The sequence below is a fragment of the Euleptes europaea genome, chromosome 18 (assembly GCF_029931775.1).
Source record: "Euleptes europaea isolate rEulEur1 chromosome 18, rEulEur1.hap1, whole genome shotgun sequence".
NCBI classification, from domain to species: domain Eukaryota; kingdom Metazoa; phylum Chordata; class Lepidosauria; order Squamata; family Sphaerodactylidae; genus Euleptes; species Euleptes europaea.
The window spans coordinates 18,935,109-18,954,689 of NC_079329.1; the positions used below are offsets into that span (position 1 = coordinate 18,935,109).

Sequence of the window (19,581 nt, forward strand, 5' to 3'; positions counted from 1 at the left end):
GGATACAACCCTGTGTATGTGCACTAACGTACATATGTCTGCAGAAGCAGACAAAAGTACAAGTAAGATATCTGATGCAAATTAATCTGAAGTTGAAATAGATCAATTATTTCATGCTGAATTAAAGAAATAAATTGATTGGTCTATCATGAAGACTAGTCTCTCAATGAAGGTCAATAGTGCCTTCACAATTCTAGGTCTCTTCACATGGACAGCTGGTGTGTAGACTCTAAAGGTGATCAGATCCTGGGCTTCTGTGTGCCTTAAAAGTGTAGAATATGCCAATCTAGGGAAGGCAAAGCAATTCCCTCTGCACCAACCAATACTACCTCCATCTTGTCTGGAATGAACTTTAGCCTGTTATCCCTCAGCAGCTTTCACATCCTCTCTTGTCTATCACCTGCCCATTGCAATCAGTTTGCTGCAGAAGCAATGCCACTCTCTATTTTGTACAGCTCACAGTTGAAGTTACAGTAAATACAATAGTACTTGAACAATCTGTCAAAGTTCAATACCCTTCTCCATGTATTCTACACACATGGATGGAAGTATAAAGGAGGAAGAACGGATTGCTGGGCTCAAAGAAAAGATCCACAAAACAAATTTCATCTAAAATAAAATTTTGAAGAAAATTTTGGCTTTCCTGAATGGGTGAGCCAAAGTAAAGTACCTGCATGCACACACACACACACACACATACAGTGGAGCAATTCAACCCAAAGATTTATTTATTTTATTTAAAACATTTCTGTGCCACCTTTCCACCCAAATAGGGTCTCCAAGGTGATGAACACCAAAGCATTAAAACATTTAATCAAATGAAGTATATGTACATCAATTCAATACAAAACACATAAACACACAAAACACAAAGAACAGGGAGGGAAGCCAATAAACATTATTGAAGGTATGCCAACACCACCACCACCCCTAAAAAACCAAAGTCTTCACCCACTAGTAGAAGACAACAATAGAGGGAGATAGATGATCCTCTGTGGGAAGGGAATTTCAAAATTTTGGCACCATGACCAAAAGACTTTTTCACAAGTTGCCACCTATCTACCCTCAGATGGCAAGGACACCCAAACCAGGGCCTGCAAGGATGATCAAAGTGTACAAGTAGGTTTATTTGGGATAAGATGATCCTGGAGAGCCAGTGTGGTGTAGTGGTTAAGAGCAGTGGTTTGGAGTGGTGAACTCTGCCACTTAAGGGAGACTCAAACCAGTTTACAATCACCTTCCCTTCCCCTCCTCACAACTAACATCCTGTGAGGTAGGTGGGGCTGAGAGAGCTCTAACAGAGCTGTAATTTGCCCAAGGTCACCCAGCTGGATTCATGTGTAGGCGAGGGGAAACAAATCCAGTTCACCAGATTAGCCTCCACCACTCATGTGGAGAAGTGGGGAATCAAACCCGGTTCTCCAGATGAGACTCCACAACTCCAAACCACTACTCTTCATCACTACACCATGCTGGATTCTACACCACGTTGGCTCCAAAACATGTGTGTGTGTGTGCCATCAAGTCACAGCTGATTTATGGAGACCCCATAAAGACGTTCAGAGGTGGTTTGCCATTGCTGACTCTGCGTGGGCTGAGAATGTTCTGAGAGAACTGTGACTGGCCCAAGGTCACCCAGCAGGCTTCATGTGGAGTGGGAAAGTGAACCTGGTTCCCCAGATTAGAGTGCAACATTTACTGTATCTAAACAAGGGGCTGATATTCATAGCTCAATGTACAATGATGGCAGAATCTAAAAGCGGGGGCACCCTCCACACAACACAAAGATGTTAAAGATACTTCATGCGACCCACACAACCTGTCCCTCAAGTAGGGTTGCCAGGTCCCTCTTCGCCACTGGCGGGAGGTTTTTGGGGTGGGGTTTGGGGAGGGGAGGGACTTCAATGCCATAGAATCCAATTGCCAACATGGCTATTTTCTCCAGGTGAACTGATTTCTACCAGCTGGAGATCAGTTGTAATAGCAGGAGATTTCCAGCTACTACCTGAAGGTTGGCAACCCTACCCTCAATCAATTAAATCTGGCTCAAGGAATACTCCTGAGCTTTTTATGTAACTTTACCCTCACCAATAAGAGAAGAACTAATCTCCCTTAAAGACTTGGTCCTTTGAGGTTTTCTGAGAAGCCAAATGGAATGTGGAGACCTTTTTCCATTGGGGACATGTAGCAAACCCCATTCTTGAGTCATTGTTCATCTACTAGCACCATCTTCAAAATGATACACAATGTCTCAACAAGGGAGCACTTATCTTGTTATTATACCACCAAGCTCTCTCAGGTGGTTTGTGCATTTCATTAAAGAGTTGTCATGGAAAAAGTGTTGGTGGCATTTCCCCAGTGATGTGGAATAAATATAATTGAAGTAGGATTTTGCTTCAACAGCTGCACTTTGTAGCTGTCTTGCAGATTATTTTGAACTGGAATTTCTCATCTCGTTCCCCCCCTCCCCCATTCTAGTTAGATGCTTTTAAAGAAAAAAGACTCATAGGTACACGATTGAAAAGACCTATGCATGGGAAAGTTTTTTTTTTAAAAAAATCTGGTGTTAAGGGACTTCCATGGTAGATTGTGCTCTTGGTGATTTACCAAGTGGCACTTCTTCTTTGTAACACATGAGAATGTAAAGAAAAGCTCTAATTCGTGGCAGTAGAGCTAAAAACGGAAGACACAGAGGGTTATGCCTCAAAGAATTTGCTTTGGTGATAACTTATTCCCAGGATCTATTCTGTCACTTCTAAATTTGCTCCCCACATTGCTCTTGGGGCCACAAATGTTGTAATTTCTCAGCAGTACCATTGAGAAAACATGGCAAGTCTATGCCTTAGTATAACTCAATAATGCCTGGTGTGTATATTTTCAAGGGGAAAATATGCATTGTTTCTTTGGTCGTTTATGCATGGCTGTTTCCCTCACCATCACCCCTTTGAGGGTTTCAGGTCTTTGTTTTGATTATGCATGTCGTTTTGATTATGCATGTCGTTTCTGACCATCAGAGGTTGCCTCACTCTCCCCCTACATTTCCCCATGTTTCAAATTTGAGATAAAATAGGTCTTTCAAAATGTGGGCAAAACATGGGGGAAATGAAGGGGGAGAGCATTTTTAGTATTTTTTTTTAAATAGTCATGATATTCTAAGATTCTTATTTTTATACATATATATTTGTAATTGTTTGTCGTTATCCCAGCTACAATGCAGAACCAGACAGAAGTTACTCATTTCATACTGATGGGCCTGACAGATCGACAGGAGGCTCAGATCTTCTTGTTTGCTATCTTCTTGTTCCTCTATCTATCAAGTGTGCTTGGAAACGGCGCTATCATGTGTGTGGTGGCGACAGAGCGCCGACTTCACACACCTATGTATTTCTTCCTCGGTAACCTATCTTGCCTGGACATTTGCTACTCTACAGTCATTGTTCCCAAGACCCTTGTTGGCTTTCTGTTGGCCCACCAAAGGATCTCCTTCATTGGATGCATCACTCAGCTCCATTTCTTTCATTTTCTGGGCAGCAGCGAAGCTCTTCTTCTAGCAGCAATGGCATATGATCGATATGTGGCTATATGCAACCCCTTGAAGTATCCTCTCATCATGTGCCGAACAGCGTGTCTTCTACTGGCAGCAGCCACATGGACCATGGGATTCTTCCATGCCTTGATGCACTCCGTCATGACCTCCCGACTGCACTTCTGCGGCCCCAATATCATTGAGCATTTCTTTTGTGACATCAAACCGCTCTTGAGACTGGCATGCAGTAACATAATAGTAAACCTCAGCCTCCTCAACATTGTAACTGGGTCAATTGTCATGATCCCCTTTGTCTTAACTCTTCTCTCCTACCTTTACATCATCTCCTTTCTGTTCTTGAAGATCCAAGCACATAGTGGGAGATGGAAAGCCTTCTCTACCTGCAGCTCCCATCTCACAGTTGTAGGGCTGTTTTATGTGCCAGTGCTGTTCAACTATCTCCCTCCATCTTCAGGAGACTCCCCACAGAGAGACATGATCGCGACCCTCATGTACAGTGTCGTTACCTCTTTTTTAAACCCCCTGATATACACCCTCAGGAATCAGGAGATGAAAACAGCCATGAGGAAAAGCTTGGGTAGGCTACTGCAATCTGTAAGGAGATGAGCATAATGCAAAAATGTATTGATGATGCTGCCTCCTGAAGTGGACAATGAACACAACAGTGTGAGGACTTTTATGTGGCGGGGGGGGGGGGGTAACAGCCATACAGAAGGGAATGCATTGTGATGGGAAACACATGGGAGAAACTTACAAAGGAGAAATTACTTATGGGACTGTCCTTGTTCAAAATGTCCACACCACATGAAATGAGAACATGCATGAAAAGAAGAAGGACGCTTCAGCTAAGGTGAAAAGTGTTCAGCTCTTGAAGCTTTCTGGAGAGGATGCAAAACGCAGTTCTTATTAAAAAAATGTCACAGGGCTGCTGAGTAACCCCTTACATTGTTTTAACTGTGGCCTCCATTTGTTATCATGATATGTTGTTTTTAATTTGGTGTTGGCACTCTTTTATTGTCTTATAGGTGTTCTAATGAAAACTGCTTCAAACCTCCAAGAAGCAGGATGTACATGTGTTATATAAATAAATGGAACCTCTGTGTTCAGAAACACTGTATTGCAGTCTCAGGTTCTGGGGGGGGAGCATGGGGAGAGCTGTTGTCTTCACGTTCAGCTTGTGGCTTCCTTGGAGGAATCTGGCAAGCCACCACTGGAAGCAGGGCTCAGACTCATCTATGAGCCCAGTTTGCTAGCATGTACTGAGAAGGGTTGGGAGCTGGCACAAGTTTCAGTGGCTTGTCTGGTGAGGCGGGGGTTCAGCTGAGCTAAAAGACTGGGCCGTTTCTGCCAGGATCACTTTCCCAGGCTCTAAAAACAAAAATGTGTAACTACCCATTAATTACAGAAGTGGAAGAAATCACTCATAGATCATTTACGGTATAAAACAGTACTTTCACCTGAAGGATTCAGTTTGACTTTACTGCTCTTCATTTTTTTTGGAGAAAAAAATATCCATATTCAAAATCAGTGGAACTGGGAGACTGATGAGCAAGTAACCTGAGATAACTTATCAACACATTTACTTTATATACAATTTGGGTGTCCACCTTCGCTGTTGTTACATACAGAAGACTTAGGCTGAAGAATAAATAAGGTCATTATTCTCCATGATAGCAGTCAGTTTATTTTTCCATAATAGTGGAAGTTAAAGGTTCCTGCTTGCAGGGGAGTAAGGCATTGCTCTGTGTAACAGGGGATTCAAGTTAAAAATCCTGAGCAATCGTATCCTGACTTACTTTGAAAGCAATTTGCATCTGCTCTTCTAATGGGAGACTAAACCATCTCTCAAATTCAAGATTCCCACAGACTGACCTAAGCAGCAAAAATCCCTTTTCAGTAAGGTTATTTACTTCCAGGGCTTACACCCTCCAAGTGGAGCCTGAAGATCTCCAGGAATTATACTGATCATCAGCCCACAGAGAAATGTTTATCGGGAGAAAATGGCTGCTTTATAGGGCAAACGCTACGGCATTATAACCCACTAAGGTCCCTCCATAGGTTCCACCCTCAAATCACCAGGAATTTCCCAACATGGAGTTTGCCAACGATATAACACTTTGACAGTGTTTTCTGACGATGGCTCTGCTATGCATTCTTGCTCCATATATCACCTTCAGAAAAGATGATACCTGGATTAGCCATATTTTCCAGGCTGTGCTTTCTAGTTTGAATCATGGCTGCATAAAAGTAACACAGAGAGTAATGCAATTCCTCCTAAATGCCTTCTAGATCTATCTCCTAAAGAACAGAAGTTTTAAAATGTTTCTTTTTAAAAGCCCACTGTCTACTTAACAAGCAGTTTACTACAATGAAATCCTTATCAGTCCCCCAAAAGACAGGCACCAAGCCTTCTGCAAGCTGCCTTAAGTAGACTGACATTAATAGCTCCAGCTGCCCCATGCAGGTGCAGTAAATTGTTTCCTATTTGGTTTCCAGCAAGGGATGGGGGAAAGGAACTATTGTGTTTTAAGCTACTTAAATAGACTGGCTGATGAACAACATCATGTTCCACACTCAGGCACATAGCTCACACTGCCAACCCCCCCCCCCCCAAACCCCAAAAGTGTTCACCCACTAGTAGAAGAAAACAGTAGAGGGAGACAGATGATCCTCTGTGGGGAGGGATTTCCAAAATTTTGGCACCAGGACCAAGAAGACATTTTCACAGGTTACCACCCATCTACCCTCAGATGGCAAGGGCACCCAAACCAGGGCCTACAAGGATGATCAAAGTGTACAAGTAGGTTCATTTGGGATAAGATGATCCTGGAGAGCTGGCATGGTGTAGTGGTTAAGAGCAGTGGTTTGGACCACTGGACTCAGCCACTTAAGGGAGACTCAAACCGGCTTACAATCACCTTCCCTTCCCGTTCCCACAACAGACACCCTGTGAGGTAGGTGGGGCTGAGAGAGCTCTAACAGAGCTGTAACTTGCCCAAGGTCACCCAGCTGGCTTCATGTGAGGAGTGGGGAAACAAATCCAGTTCACCAGATTAGCCTCCACAGCTCACATGGAGGAGTAGGGAATCAAACCCGGTTCTCCTGATTAGACTCCACCGCTCCAAACTGGCACACTTAATCACTACACCATGCTGGCTTGTGCACCACGTTGGCTCCAAAACATGTGTGTGTGAGTGTGCCATCAAGTCACAGCTGACTTATGGAGACCCCGTAAAGACATTCAGAGGTGGTTTGCAGTTGCCTGCCTCTGCATGGGCTGAGAATGTTCTGAGAGAACTGTGACTGGCCCAAAGTCACCCAGCAGGCTACATGTGGAGTGGGAAAGTGAACCTGGTTCCCCAGATTAGAGTCCATTTCAGTTAACCACTGCACCACACTGGCTCTCTAAAAATGTAGAAACATGTACAAAACATATGGGGGGGTCATGAAATTATTTTCCCGACTACACTGTTATTATATTTTTGTTTTGCTTCTTCTTGTTTCACTAGCATATAGATGGAAAATTAAAACGGGATAAGACAAATTTCAGAGAATAGGTTTATCAATGGCTAGTAGCCATGGTTACTTAAGGGAACCTCTACATTCAGAGGTAAAAAAAACCTCTGAATACCAAATCTAAGAGGAAACAGTGGGGAAAGGCCTTGGCCTCTGTGCCCTGTTTTTGGTCCTCTCGGGCAACTGGTTGCCCAGTATGTAAAACAGGATACCAGACTAAATGGGCCACTGGTCTGATCCAGCAGGGCTCTTCCTATTTTCTCATGACTGGCAGATCTAAGTTGGTAATTGGGGGCATCATTGTGAAGAGGTCCCTCAAATAATTGGTCCCAGACTGTGAAAGTCTTTAAAGGTAAGGATGAGCAGCACCTTGAACTGAGCTTGGAAATGCGCCAGCAGTCAGTGAAGCAGTTTTAATTTTGGTATAATGTTCTCACAACATGAAACGACCAGTGAATGTTGGGCCTCCATTTTTTTTCCTGCACGTTTGACATTTCCAGGATACCTCAAGGGCAGTCTCTGGAGAGTGCAACGTTAATCTAAACAAGGGGCTGAAATTCATAGCTCAGTGTCCAATGAGGGCAGAATCTAAAAGTGGGGGCACCCTCCACATAACACAAAGATGTTAAAGATACTTTATGCTACCCACACAACCTGTCCCTCAAGTAGGGTTGCCAGTCCCTCTTCGCCACCGGCGGGAGGTTTTTGGGGTGGGGTTTTGGGAGGGGAGGGACTACAATGCCATAGAGTCCAATTGCCAACATGGCTGTTTTCTCCAGGTGAACTGATTTCTATCGACTGGAGATCAGTTCTAACAGCAGGAGATTTCCAGCTACTACCTGGAGGTTGGCAACCCTACCCTCAAGCAATTAAATCTGGCTCAAGGAATACTACTGAACTTTTAATGAAACTTTACTCTCATCCAACAAGAGAAGAACTAATTCCCCTTAAAGACTTTGTCTTTTGAGGTTTTCTGAGAAGCCAAATGGAGTGTAGAGAGCTTTTTCCATTGGGGACATGTAGCAAACCCCATTCTTGATTCATTGTTCATTTACTAGCACCATCTTCAAAATGATCCAGGATGTCTCAGCAAGGGAGCATTTACCTTGTTATTGTACCACCAAGCTCTCTCAAGTGGTTTGTCCATTTCATTAAAGAGTTGTCATGGAACAAGTGTTGGTGGCATTTCCCCAGTGATGTGGAATAAATATAATTGAAGTAGGATTTTGCTTCAACAGCTGCACTTTGTAGCTGCCTTGCAGATTATTGTGAGCTGGTATTTCTCATCTCGTTCTCCCTACCCCCCTACTGCCACCCCTTTCTGGTTAGATGCTTTTAAAGAAAAAATCTACCAAGACTCACAGGTACAAGATTTTATTTTTTATGCCAATAAAGGCTTTGTTGTTGTTGTCACAGGTACATGCTAAAAAAGATCTATGCATGGGAAAGTTTTTTTGTTTTTTTTAATCTGGTGTTAAGGGGCTTTCATGGTAGATTGTGCTCTTGGTGATTTAACAAGTTGGAGTTCTTCTTTACAAAACATGAGAACTTGCACAAAAGCTCTAATTCATGGCAGTAGAGCTACCAATGGAAGACGCGGAGGGTTATGCCTCAAAATATTCACTTTGGTGATCGCTTATTGACAGGATCTATTCTGTCACTTCTAAACTTGCTCCCCACATTGCCCTTGGGCCCACAAATGTTGTAATCTCTCAGCAGCACCATTGAGAAAATATGGCAAGTCTGTGCCTTACAAGGCATGCATGTATTCTGATTAGTATTATAGGAATAACTCAATAATGCCTGGTGTGTGTATTTTCAAGGTGAAAATATCCATTGTTTCTTTGGTCTTTTATGCATGGCTCTTTCCCTCACCATCACCCCTCTGATGACTTCGGGTCTTTGTTTTGATTATGCATGCCGTTTCCGACTGTCAGAGGTTGCCTCTCTCTCACCCTGCATTGCCCCATGTTTCAAATTTGAGATAAAACAGGTCTTTCAAAATGCGGGCAAAACATAGAAAAATGCAGGGGGAGAGCATTTTTCCTATTTAAAAAAAAGTCACGATATTCTTCGATTCTTATTTTTATACATATATATTTGTAATTGTTTGTCGTTATCTCAGCCATAATGGAGAACCAGACAGAAGTTACTCATTTCATACTGATGGGCCTGACAGATCGACAGGAGGCTCAGAACTTCTTGTTTGCTCTCTTCTTGCTCTTCTATCTAGCAACTGTGGTCGGAAATGGTGCTATCGTGTGCGTGGTAGCGACGGAGCACCGACTTCACACACCTATGTATTTTTTCCTCAGTAACCTATCTTGCCTGGACATTTGCTACTCTACAGTCATCATTCCCAAGATGCTTGTTGGCTTCCTGTTGGCCCACAGAAGAATCTCCTTCATTGGATGCATCACCCAGCTCCACTTCTTTCATTTCCTGGGCAGCAGCGAGGCTCTTCTTCTAGCAGCCATGGCATATGATCGATATGTGGCCATATGCAACCCGTTGCAGTATCCGCTCATCATGTGCCGAAGAGCGTGCCTTCTATTGGCAGCATCCACGTGGACCATGGGATTCTTCCATGCCTTGATGCACTCCGTCATGACCTCCCGACTGCACTTCTGCGGCCCCAATATCATTGAGCATTTCTTTTGTGACATCAAACCGCTCTTGAGACTGGCCTGCAGTAGCATAGTAGTCAACCTCGGCCTCCTCAACGTTGTCACTGGGTCAATCGTCATGGTCCCTTTTGTCTTAACTCTCCTCTCCTACCTTTACATCATCTCCTTTCTGTTCTTGAAGGTCCAGTCACATAGTGGGAGATGGAAAGCCTTCTCCACTTGCAGCTCCCATCTCACAGTTGTAGGGCTGCTTTATGTGCCAGTATTGTTCAACTATCTCCCTCCATCTTCAGGAGACTCCCCACAGAGAGACATGATCGCGACCCTCATGTACAGTGTCGTTACCTCTTTTTTAAACCCCCTGATATACACCCTCAGGAATCAGGAGATGAAAACTGCCCTGAGGAAAAGCTTGGGTAGGCTACTGCATTCTGTAAGGAGATGAGCATAATGCAAAATGTGTTTACGATACTGCCTTCTGAAGTGGACAATGAACACAACAGTGTGAGAACTTTTATGTGGGGGGGGGGGAACAGCCACACAGAAGGGAATGCATTGTGATGGGAAACACATGGGAGAAACTTACAAATGATAAATTACTTATGGGACTGTCCTTGTTCAAAATGTCCACACCACATGAAATGAGAACATGCATGAAAAGAAGAGGGACACTTCAGCTAACATTCTGGAGAATGTTACAGGGCTGCTGAGTGAGCCCCTTCCATTGTTTTAACTGTGGCCTGTATTTGTTATCATGGCATTTTTTTTTTTTAATTTGGTGGTGGTGCTCTTTTTATTGCCTTATTGGTGTTCTGATGAAAACTCCTTCAAACCTCCAGGAAGCAGGATGTACATGTGTAATATAAATAAATGGAATTAAGAAGCGCTATATCACAGTCCCAGGTGCTGGGGGGGGGAGCATGGGGAGAGCTGTTGTCTTCACATTCAGCTTGTGGTTTCCTTGGAGGAATCTGGCAAGCCACCACTGGAAACAGGGATCAGACTAATTTATGATCCCAGTTCACTGGCATGTGCTGGGAAGGGTTGGGAGTTGGCACAAAGTTCAGGGGCTTGTCTGGTGAGGCAGGGCTCTGCTGAACTAAAAGACTGAGCCTTTTCTGCCAGGACCACTTTCCCAGGCTCTAAAACAATGATGTTTAACTACCCATTAATTACAGAAATGGAAGATATCATTCATAGATCATTTACGGCAGGAATAGCCTCTATTCAAAGCAGATGTGAGATTGTTTTGCCGAGAAAAGGAACCTTCCCCCCCCCTTGCAGAAGAGTCGTCAGCTATGGAGCTGCTAGGACCGCCCAAGAAACTGTGTTAACCCTTTCCCATCCGAGCCATGGAGAAATGTATGCCTTCTGTACTACAAGAGTGCTGGGGGCAGAAGTGGGGACAATAGAGGGATTAAAGGAGGCAGGGCCAGAATGCGTTGGGGGGGAGTTCTAAGCCAGTGTGTTCCCATTTCATCCCCCAGGTAGAGGTAGCAGGAGCCGGCTGTAAAATCTGGCTCTGACCATGTGGAGCAGGAGCCACTCCAGTGTGCGGCTGGACTGCTACGCCCGGCTGGTGCAAAAGACCATCCTATGCCACCAGGTGGGTGAGTGCCCCACTGGTTGGATGCCTGCCTGCTTGTCTGTGTGTGTGGGGGAGTCATCTGGGGCAAATGCCTGCTTGGGGCTTGGTCAGCTAATTTTTAAGTTGATAATTTTATATGGCCCATGAATGATGTTATAAATACCCAAATAGCCCTTGATTGGAATAAAGGTTCCCCACCCCTGATTTACAGTATAAAACAATACTTTCACCAGAAGGATTCAGTTTGACTTTACTGTCCCTCCCTAGGTTCTACCCTCAGATCTCCAGGAATTTCCCAACCTGGAGTTGCCAACGATATAACACTTTGACAGTGTTTTCTGATGATGGCTCATCATTCTTCTCCATATATCACCTTCAGAAAAGATGATACCTGGATTAGCCATATCTTCCAGGCTAGTTTGAGTCATGGCTGCATAAAAGTAACACAGAGAGTAATGCAATTCCTCCTAAAGGCCTTCTAAATCTACCTTCTAAAAAACAGAAGTTTTTAAAAGTTTCTTTTTAAGAACCCACTGTCTACCTAACAAGCTGTTTACTACAATTAAATCCTTATCAGTCCCCAAAAAGACAGGCACCAAGCCCTCTGCAAGCTGCTTTAAGTAGACTGACATTAATAGCTCCAGCTGCCCCATGCAGGTGCAGTAAATTGTTTCCAATTTGGTTTCCAGCAAGGGGTGGGGGAAAGGAACTATTGTGTTTTAAGCTACTTAAATAGACTGGCTGATGCACAACATCATGTTCCATACTCAGGTACATAGCTCACTCTTTTTGACAGCCCTAGTTGCCAGTCCCTCTTCGCCACCGGTGGGAGGTTTTTGGGGTGGGGTTTTGGGAGGGGAGGGACTACAATGCCATAGAGTCCAATTGCCAACATGGCTATTTTCTCCAGGTGAACTGATTTCTATCGACTGGAGATCAGTTCTAACAGCAGGAGATTTCCAGCTACTACCTGGAGGTTGGCAACCCTACCCTCAAGCAATGAAATCCTTATCAGTCCCCCAAAAGACAGGCACCAAGCCTTCTGCAAGCTGCCTTAAGTAGACTGACATTAATAACTCCAGCTGCCCCATGCTGGTGCAGTAAATTGTTTCCTATTTGGTTTCCAGCAAGAGGGAATGGGGAAACAGGAATGTAGGGACTTCCTGCAAACTCTTGTGTTTTAAACTACTTAAATAGACTGGCTGATGGACACCGTCATGTTCCATACTCAGGTACACAGCTCACACTGTAGGATAGTGAAATAGACAAGTTGATTGTTAGCTCCACCCACCCAGGTCAGTTGCAGATATGTAGACTCTTAGCTTCTAGCAGGGGAAACCACACCCTAACTTTAGGAATGCAGTAAATTGTTTCCTATTTGGTTTCCAGCAAGGGGTGGGGGAAAGGAACTATTGTGTTTTAAGCTACTTAAATAGACTGGCTGATGAACAACATCATGTTCCACAACATCATGTTCCATAGCTCACACTGCCAACCCCCCCCCCCGAAAAGTCTTCACCCACTAGTAGAAGACAACTGTAGAGGGAGACAGATGATCCTCTGTGGGGAGGGATTTCCAAAATTTTGGCACCAGGACCAAGAAGGCTTTTTCACAGGTTGCCACCCATCTACCCTCAGATGGCAAGGGTACCCAAACCAGGGCCTACAAGGATGATCAAAGTGTACAAGTAGGTTCATTTGGGATAAGATGATCCTGGAGAGCTGGCATGGTGTAGTGGTTAAGAGCAGTGGTTTGGACCACTGGACTCAGCCACTTAAGGGAGACTCAAACCGGCTTACTATCACCTTCCCTTCCCCTCCCCACAACAGTCACCCTGTGAGGTAGGTGGGGCTGAGAGAGCTCTAACAGAGCTGTAACTTGCCCAAGGTCACCCAGCTGGCTTCATGTGAGGAGTGGGGAAACAAATCCAGTTCACCAGAGAAGCCTCCACAGCTCACATGGAGGAGTAGGGATTCAAACCCAGTTCACCTGATTAGACTCCACCGCTCCAAACCGGCACACTTAATCACTACACCATGCTGGCTTGTGCACCATGCTGGCTTGTGCACCAAAATGTGTGTGTGTGTGCCATCAAGTCACAGCTGACTTATGGAGACCCCGTAAAGACGTTCAGAGGTGGTTTGCCGTTGCCTGCCTCGGCATGGGCTGAGAATGTTCTGAGAGAACTGTGACTGGCCCAAGGTCACCCAGCAGGCTTCATGTGGTCCATTTCTGTCCATTTCAGTTAACCACTGCACCACACTGGCTCTCTAAAAATGTAGAAACATGTACAAAACATATGGGGGAGGTCATGAAGTTATTTTCCCGACTACACTGTTATTATATTTTTGTTTTGCTTCTTCTTGTTTCACTAGCATATAGATGGCAAATTAAAACGGGATAAGACAAATTTCAGAGAATGGGTTTATAATGGCTAGTAGCCATGGTAACTAAAGGGAACCTCCACATTCAGAGGTAAAAAAACTCTGAATTCCAAATCTAAGAGGAAACAATGGGGAAAGGCCTTGGCCTCTTTGCCCTGTTTTTGGTCCTCTCGGGCAACTGGTTGACCAGTGTGTAAAACAGGATACCAGACTAAATGGGCCACTGCTCTGATCCAGCAGGGCTCTTCCTATTTTCTCATGACTGGCAGATCTAAGTTGGTAATTGGGGGCATCATTGTGAAGAGGTCCCTCAAATAATTGATCCCAGACTATGAAGGTCTTTAAAGGTAAGGATGAGCAGCACCTTGAACTGAGCTTGGAAATGCGCCAGCAGTCAGTGAAGCAGTTTTAATTTTGGTATAATGTTCTCACAACATGAAACGACCAGTGAATGTTGGGCCTCCATTTTTTCCCCCTGCACGTTTGACATTTCCAGGATAACTCAAGGGCAGTCTCTAGAGAGTGCAACGTTAATCTAAACAAGGGGCTGAAATTCATAGCTCAATGTCCAATGAGGGCAGAATCTAAAAGTGGGGGCACCCTCCACATAACACAAAGATGTTAAAGATACTTTATGCTACCCACACAACCTGTCCCTCAAGTAGGGTTGCCAGTCCCTCTTCGCCACCGGCGGGAGGTTTTTGGGGTGCGGTTTTGGGAGGGGAGGGACTACAATGCCACAGAGTCCAATTGCCAACATGGCTGTTTTCTCCAGGTGAACTGATTTCTATCGACTGGAGATCAGTTGTAATAGCAGGAGATTTCCAGCTACTACCTGGAGGTTGGCAACCCTACCCTCAAGCAATTAAATCTGGCTCAAGGAATACTATTGAGCTTTTTATGTAACTTTACTCTCATCCAACAAGAGAAGAACTAATTCCCCTTAAAGACTTGGTCTTTTGAGGTTTTCTGAGAAGCCAAATGGAATGTGGAGACCTTTTTCCATTGGGGACATGTAGCAAACCCAATTCTTGAGTCATTGTTCATCTACTAGCACCATCTTCAAAATGATACACAATGTCTCAACAAGGGAGCATTTATCTTGTTATTGTACCACCAAGCTCTCTCAGGTGGTTTGTGCGTTTCATTAAAGAGTTGTCATGGAACAAGTGTTGGTGGCATTTCCCCAGTGATGTGGAATAAATATAATTGAAGTAGGATTTTGCTTCAACAGCTGCACTTTGTAGCTGCCTTGCAGATTATTGTGAACTGGTATTTCTCATCTCGTTCTCCCTACCCCCCTACTGCCACCCCTTTCTGGTTAGATGCTTTTAAAGAAAAAAATCTACCAAGACTCACAGGTACAAGACTTATTTTTTTATGCCAATAAAGGCTTTGTTGTTGTTGTCGTCACAGGTACATGATTAAAAAGATCTATGCATGGGAAAGTTTTTTGTTTTTTTTTAATCTGGTGGTAAGGGGCTTTCATGGTAGATTGTGCTCTTGGTGATTTAACAAGTTGGAGTTCTTCTTTACAAAACATGAGAACTTGCACAAAAGCTCTAATTCATGGCAGTAGAGCTACCAATGGAAGACGCGGAGGGTTATGCCTCAAAATATTCACTTTGGTGATCGCTTATTGCCAGGATCTATTCTGTCACTTCTAAACTTGCTCCCCACATTGCCCTTGGGCCCACAAATGTTGTAATTTCTCAGCAGCACCATTGAGAAAATATGGCAAGTCTGTGCCTTACAAGGCACGCATATATTCTGATTAGTATTATAGGAATAACTCAATAATGCCTGGTGTGTGTATTTTCAAGGTGAAAATATCCATTGTTTCTTTGGTCTTTTATGCATGGCTCTTTCCCTCGCCATCACCCCTCTGATGACTTCAGGTCTTTGTTTTGATTATGCATGCCGTTTCCGACTGTCAGAGGTTTCCTCACTCTCACCCTGCATTGCCCCATGTTTCAAATTTGAGATAAAACAGGTCTTTCAAAATGCGGGCAAAACATAGAAAAATGCAGGGGGGGGGGAGCATTTTTCCTATTTAAAAAAAAGTCACGATATTCTTCGATTCTTATTTTTATACATATATATTTGTAATTGTTTGTCGTTATCTCAGCTATAATGGAGAACCAGACAGAAGTTACTCATTTCATACTGATGGGCCTGACAGATCGACAGGAGGCTCAGAACTTCTTGTTTGCTCTCTTCTTGCTCTTCTATCTAGCAACTGTGCTCGGAAATGGTGCTATCATGTGCGTGGTGGCGACAGAGCACAGACTTCACACACCTATGTATTTTTTCCTCAGTAACCTATCTTGCCTGGACATTTGCTTCTCTACAGTCATCATTCCCAAGATGCTTGTTGGCTTCCTGTTGGCCCACCAAAGAATCTCCTTCATTGGATGCATCACCCAGCTCCACTTCTTTCATTTCCTGGGCAGCAGCGAGGTTCTTCTTCTAGCAGCCATGGCATATGATCGATATGTGGCCATATGCAACCCGTTGCAGTATCCGCTCATCATGTGCCGAAGAGTGTGCCTTCTATTGGCAGCATCCACGTGGACCATGGGATTCTTCCATGCCTTGATGCACTCCGTCATGACCTCCCGACTGCACTTCTGCGGCCCCAATACCATTGAGCATTTCTTGTGTGACATCAAACCGCTCTTGAGACTGGCCTGCAGTAGCATAGTAGTCAACCTCGGCCTCCTCAACGTTGTCACTGGGTCAATCGTCATGGTCCCTTTTGTCTTAACTCTCCTCTCCTACCTTTACATCATCTCCTTTCTGTTCTTGAAGGTCCAGACACATAGTGGGAGATGGAAAGCCTTCTCCACTTGCAGCTCCCATCTCACAGTTGTAGGGCTGCTTTATGTGCCAGTATTGTTCAACTACCTCCCTCCATCTTCAGGAGACTCCCCACAGAGAGACATGATCACGACCCTCATGAACAGTGTCGTTACCTCTTTTTTAAACCCCCTGATATACACCCTCAGGAATCAGGAGATGAAAACTGCCCTGAGGAAAAGCTTGGGTAGGCTACTGCATTCTGTAAGGAGATGAGCATAATGCAAAATGTGTTTACGATACTGCCTTCTGAAGTGGACAATGAACACAACAGTGTGAGAACTTTTATGTGGGGGGGGGGGAAACAGCCACACAGAAGGGAATGCATTGTGATGGGAAACACATGGGAGAAACTTACAAATGATAAATTACTTATGGGACTGTCCTTGTTCAAAATGTCCACACCACATGAAATGAGAACATGCATGAAAAGAAGAGGGACACTTCAGCTAACATTCTGGAGAATGTTACAGGGCTGCTGAGTGAGCCCCTTCCATTGTTTTAACTGTGGCCTGTATTTGTTATCATGGCATGTTTTTTTTTAATTTGGTGGTGGTGCTCTTTTTATTGCCTTATTGGTGTTCTGATGAAAACTCCTTCAAACCTCCAGGAAGCAGGATGTACATGTGTAATATAAATAAATGGAATTAAGAAGCGCTATATCACAGTCCCAGGTGCTGGGGGGGGGGGGAGCATGGGGAGAGCTGTTGTCTTCACATTCAGCTTGTGGTTTCCTTGGAGGAATCTGGCAAGCCACCACGGGAAACAGGGATCAGACTCATTTATGATCCCAGTTCACTGGCATGTGCTGGGAAGGGTTGGGAGTTGGCACAAAGTTCAGGGGCTTGTCTGGTGAGGCAGGGCTCTGCTGAACTAAAAGACTGAGCCTTTTCTGCCAGGACCACTTTCCCAGGCTCTAAAACAATGATGTTTAACTACCCATTAATTACAGAAATGGAAGATAACATTCATAGATCATTTACGGCAGGAATAGCCTCTATTCAAACCAGATGTGAGATTGTTTTGCCGAGAAAAGGAACCTCCCCCCCCCTTGCAGAAGAGTCGTTAGCTATGGAGCTGCTAGGACCGCCCAAGAAACTGTGTTAACCCTTTCCCATCCGAGCCATGGAGAAATGTATGCCCTCTGTACTACAAGAGTGCTGGGGGCAGAAGTGGGGACAATAGAGGGATTAAAGGAGGCAGGGCCAGAATGCCTTGGGGGGGAGTTCTAAGCCAGTGTGTCCCCATTTCATCCCCCAGGTAGAGGTAGCAGGAGCCGGCTGTAAAATCTGGCTCTGACCATGTGGAGCAGGAGCCACTCCAGTGTGCGGCTGGACTGCTACGCCCGGCTGGTGCAACAGACCATCCTATGCCACCAGGTGGGTGAGTGCCCCACTGGTTGGATGCCTGTTTGCTTGTCTGTGTGTGTGGGGGAGTCATCTGGGGCAAATGCCTGCTTGGGGCTTGGTTGGCTAATTTTTAAGTTGATAATTTTATATGGCCCATGAATGATGTTATAAATACCCAAATAGCCCTTGATTGGAATAAAGGTTCCCCACCCCTGATTTACAGTATAAAACAATACTTTCACCAGAAGGATTCAGTTTGACTTTACTGTCCCTCCCTAGGTTCTACCCTCAAATCTCCAGGAATTTCCCAACCTGGAGTTGACAACGATATAACACTTTGACAGTGTTTTCTGATGATGGCTCATCATTCTTCTCCATATATCACCTTCAGAAAAGATGATACCTGGATTAGCCATATCTTCCAGGCTAGTTTGAGTCATGGCTGCATAAAAGTAACACAGAGAGTAATGCAATTCCTCCTAAAGGCCTTCTAAATCTACCTTCTAAAAAACAGAAGTTTTTAAAAGTTTCTTTTTAAGAACCCACTGTCTACCTAACAAGCAGTTTACTACAATTAAATCCTTATCAGTCCCCCAAAAGACAGGCACCAAGCCCTCTGCAAGCTGCTTTAAGTAGACTGACATTAATAGCTCCAGCTGCCCCATGCAGGTGCAGTAAATTGTTTCCAATTTGGTTTCCAGCAAGGGGTGGGGGAAAGGAACTATTGTGTTTTAAGCTACTTAAATAGACTGGCTGATGCACAACATCATGTTCCATACTCAGGTACATAGCTCACTCTTTTTGACAGCCCTAGTTGCCAGTCCCTCTTCGCCACCGGCGGGAGGTTTTTGGGTGGGGTTTTGGGAGGGGAGGGACTACAATGCCATAGAGTCCAATTGCCAACATGGCTATTTTCTCCAGGTGAACTGATTTCTATCGACTGGAGATCAGTTCTAACAGCAGGAGATTTCCAGCTACTACCTGGAGGTTGGCAACCCTACCCTCAAGCAATGAAATCCTTATCAGTCCCCCAAAAGACAGGCACCAAGCCTTCTGCAAGCTGCCTTAAGTAGACTGATATTAATAACTCCAGCTGCTGGTGCAGTAAATTGTTTCCTATTTGGTTTCCAGCAAGAGGGAATGGGGAAACAGGAATGTAGGGACTTCCTGCAAACTATTGTGTTTTAAACTACTTAAATAGACTGGCTGATGAACAACATCATGTTCCACAACATCATGTTCCATAGCTCACACTGCCAACCCCCCCCCCCCCCGCCCTCCCCAAAAAGTCTTCACCCACTAGTAGAAGACAACAGTAGAGGGAGACAGATGATCCTCTGTGGGGAGTGATTTCCAAAATTTTGGCACCAGGACCAAGAAGGCTTTTTCACAGGTTGCCACCCATCTACTTTCAGATGGCAAGGGTACCCAAACCAGGGCCTACAAGGATGATCAAAGTGTACAAGTAGGTTCATTTGGGATAAGATGATCCTGGAGAGCTGGCATGGTGTAGTGGTTAAGAGCAGTGGTTTGGACCACTGGACTCAGCCACTTAAGGGAGACTCAAACCGGCTTACTATCACCTTCCCTTCCCCTCCCCACAACAGTCACCCTGTGAGGTAGGTGGGGCTGAGAGAGCTCTAACAGAGCTGTAACTTGCCCAAGGTCACCCAGCTGGCTTCATGTGAGGAGTGGGGAAACAAATCCAGT

The 19,581-nt window shown here is 44.6% G+C and overlaps 3 protein-coding genes across 3 annotated transcripts; all 3 read left to right on the plus strand.

Annotated features, from left to right (window-relative positions):
• Window positions 1–3,211: 3,211 nt before the first annotated feature.
• On the plus strand, window positions 3,212–4,153 carry LOC130490715 (olfactory receptor 12D1-like). Its single transcript, XM_056864524.1, has one exon. The coding sequence runs from the start codon at window positions 3,212–3,214 to the stop codon at window positions 4,151–4,153; it is 942 nt and encodes a 313-aa protein (XP_056720502.1).
• Window positions 4,154–9,193: 5,040 nt separating this feature from the next.
• On the plus strand, window positions 9,194–10,135 carry LOC130490716 (olfactory receptor 12D1-like). Its single transcript, XM_056864525.1, has one exon. The coding sequence runs from the start codon at window positions 9,194–9,196 to the stop codon at window positions 10,133–10,135; it is 942 nt and encodes a 313-aa protein (XP_056720503.1).
• Window positions 10,136–15,796: 5,661 nt separating this feature from the next.
• On the plus strand, window positions 15,797–16,738 carry LOC130490717 (olfactory receptor 12D1-like). Its single transcript, XM_056864526.1, has one exon. The coding sequence runs from the start codon at window positions 15,797–15,799 to the stop codon at window positions 16,736–16,738; it is 942 nt and encodes a 313-aa protein (XP_056720504.1).
• Window positions 16,739–19,581: the final 2,843 nt, after the last annotated feature.

What these genes read in the sequence shown, in the direction of transcription:
- LOC130490715 (XM_056864524.1), top strand. Translation starts at nt 3,212, where the DNA reads ATGCAGAACCAGACAGAAGTTACTCATTTCATACTGATGGGCCTGACA.
- LOC130490716 (XM_056864525.1), top strand. Translation starts at nt 9,194, where the DNA reads ATGGAGAACCAGACAGAAGTTACTCATTTCATACTGATGGGCCTGACA.
- LOC130490717 (XM_056864526.1), top strand. Translation starts at nt 15,797, where the DNA reads ATGGAGAACCAGACAGAAGTTACTCATTTCATACTGATGGGCCTGACA.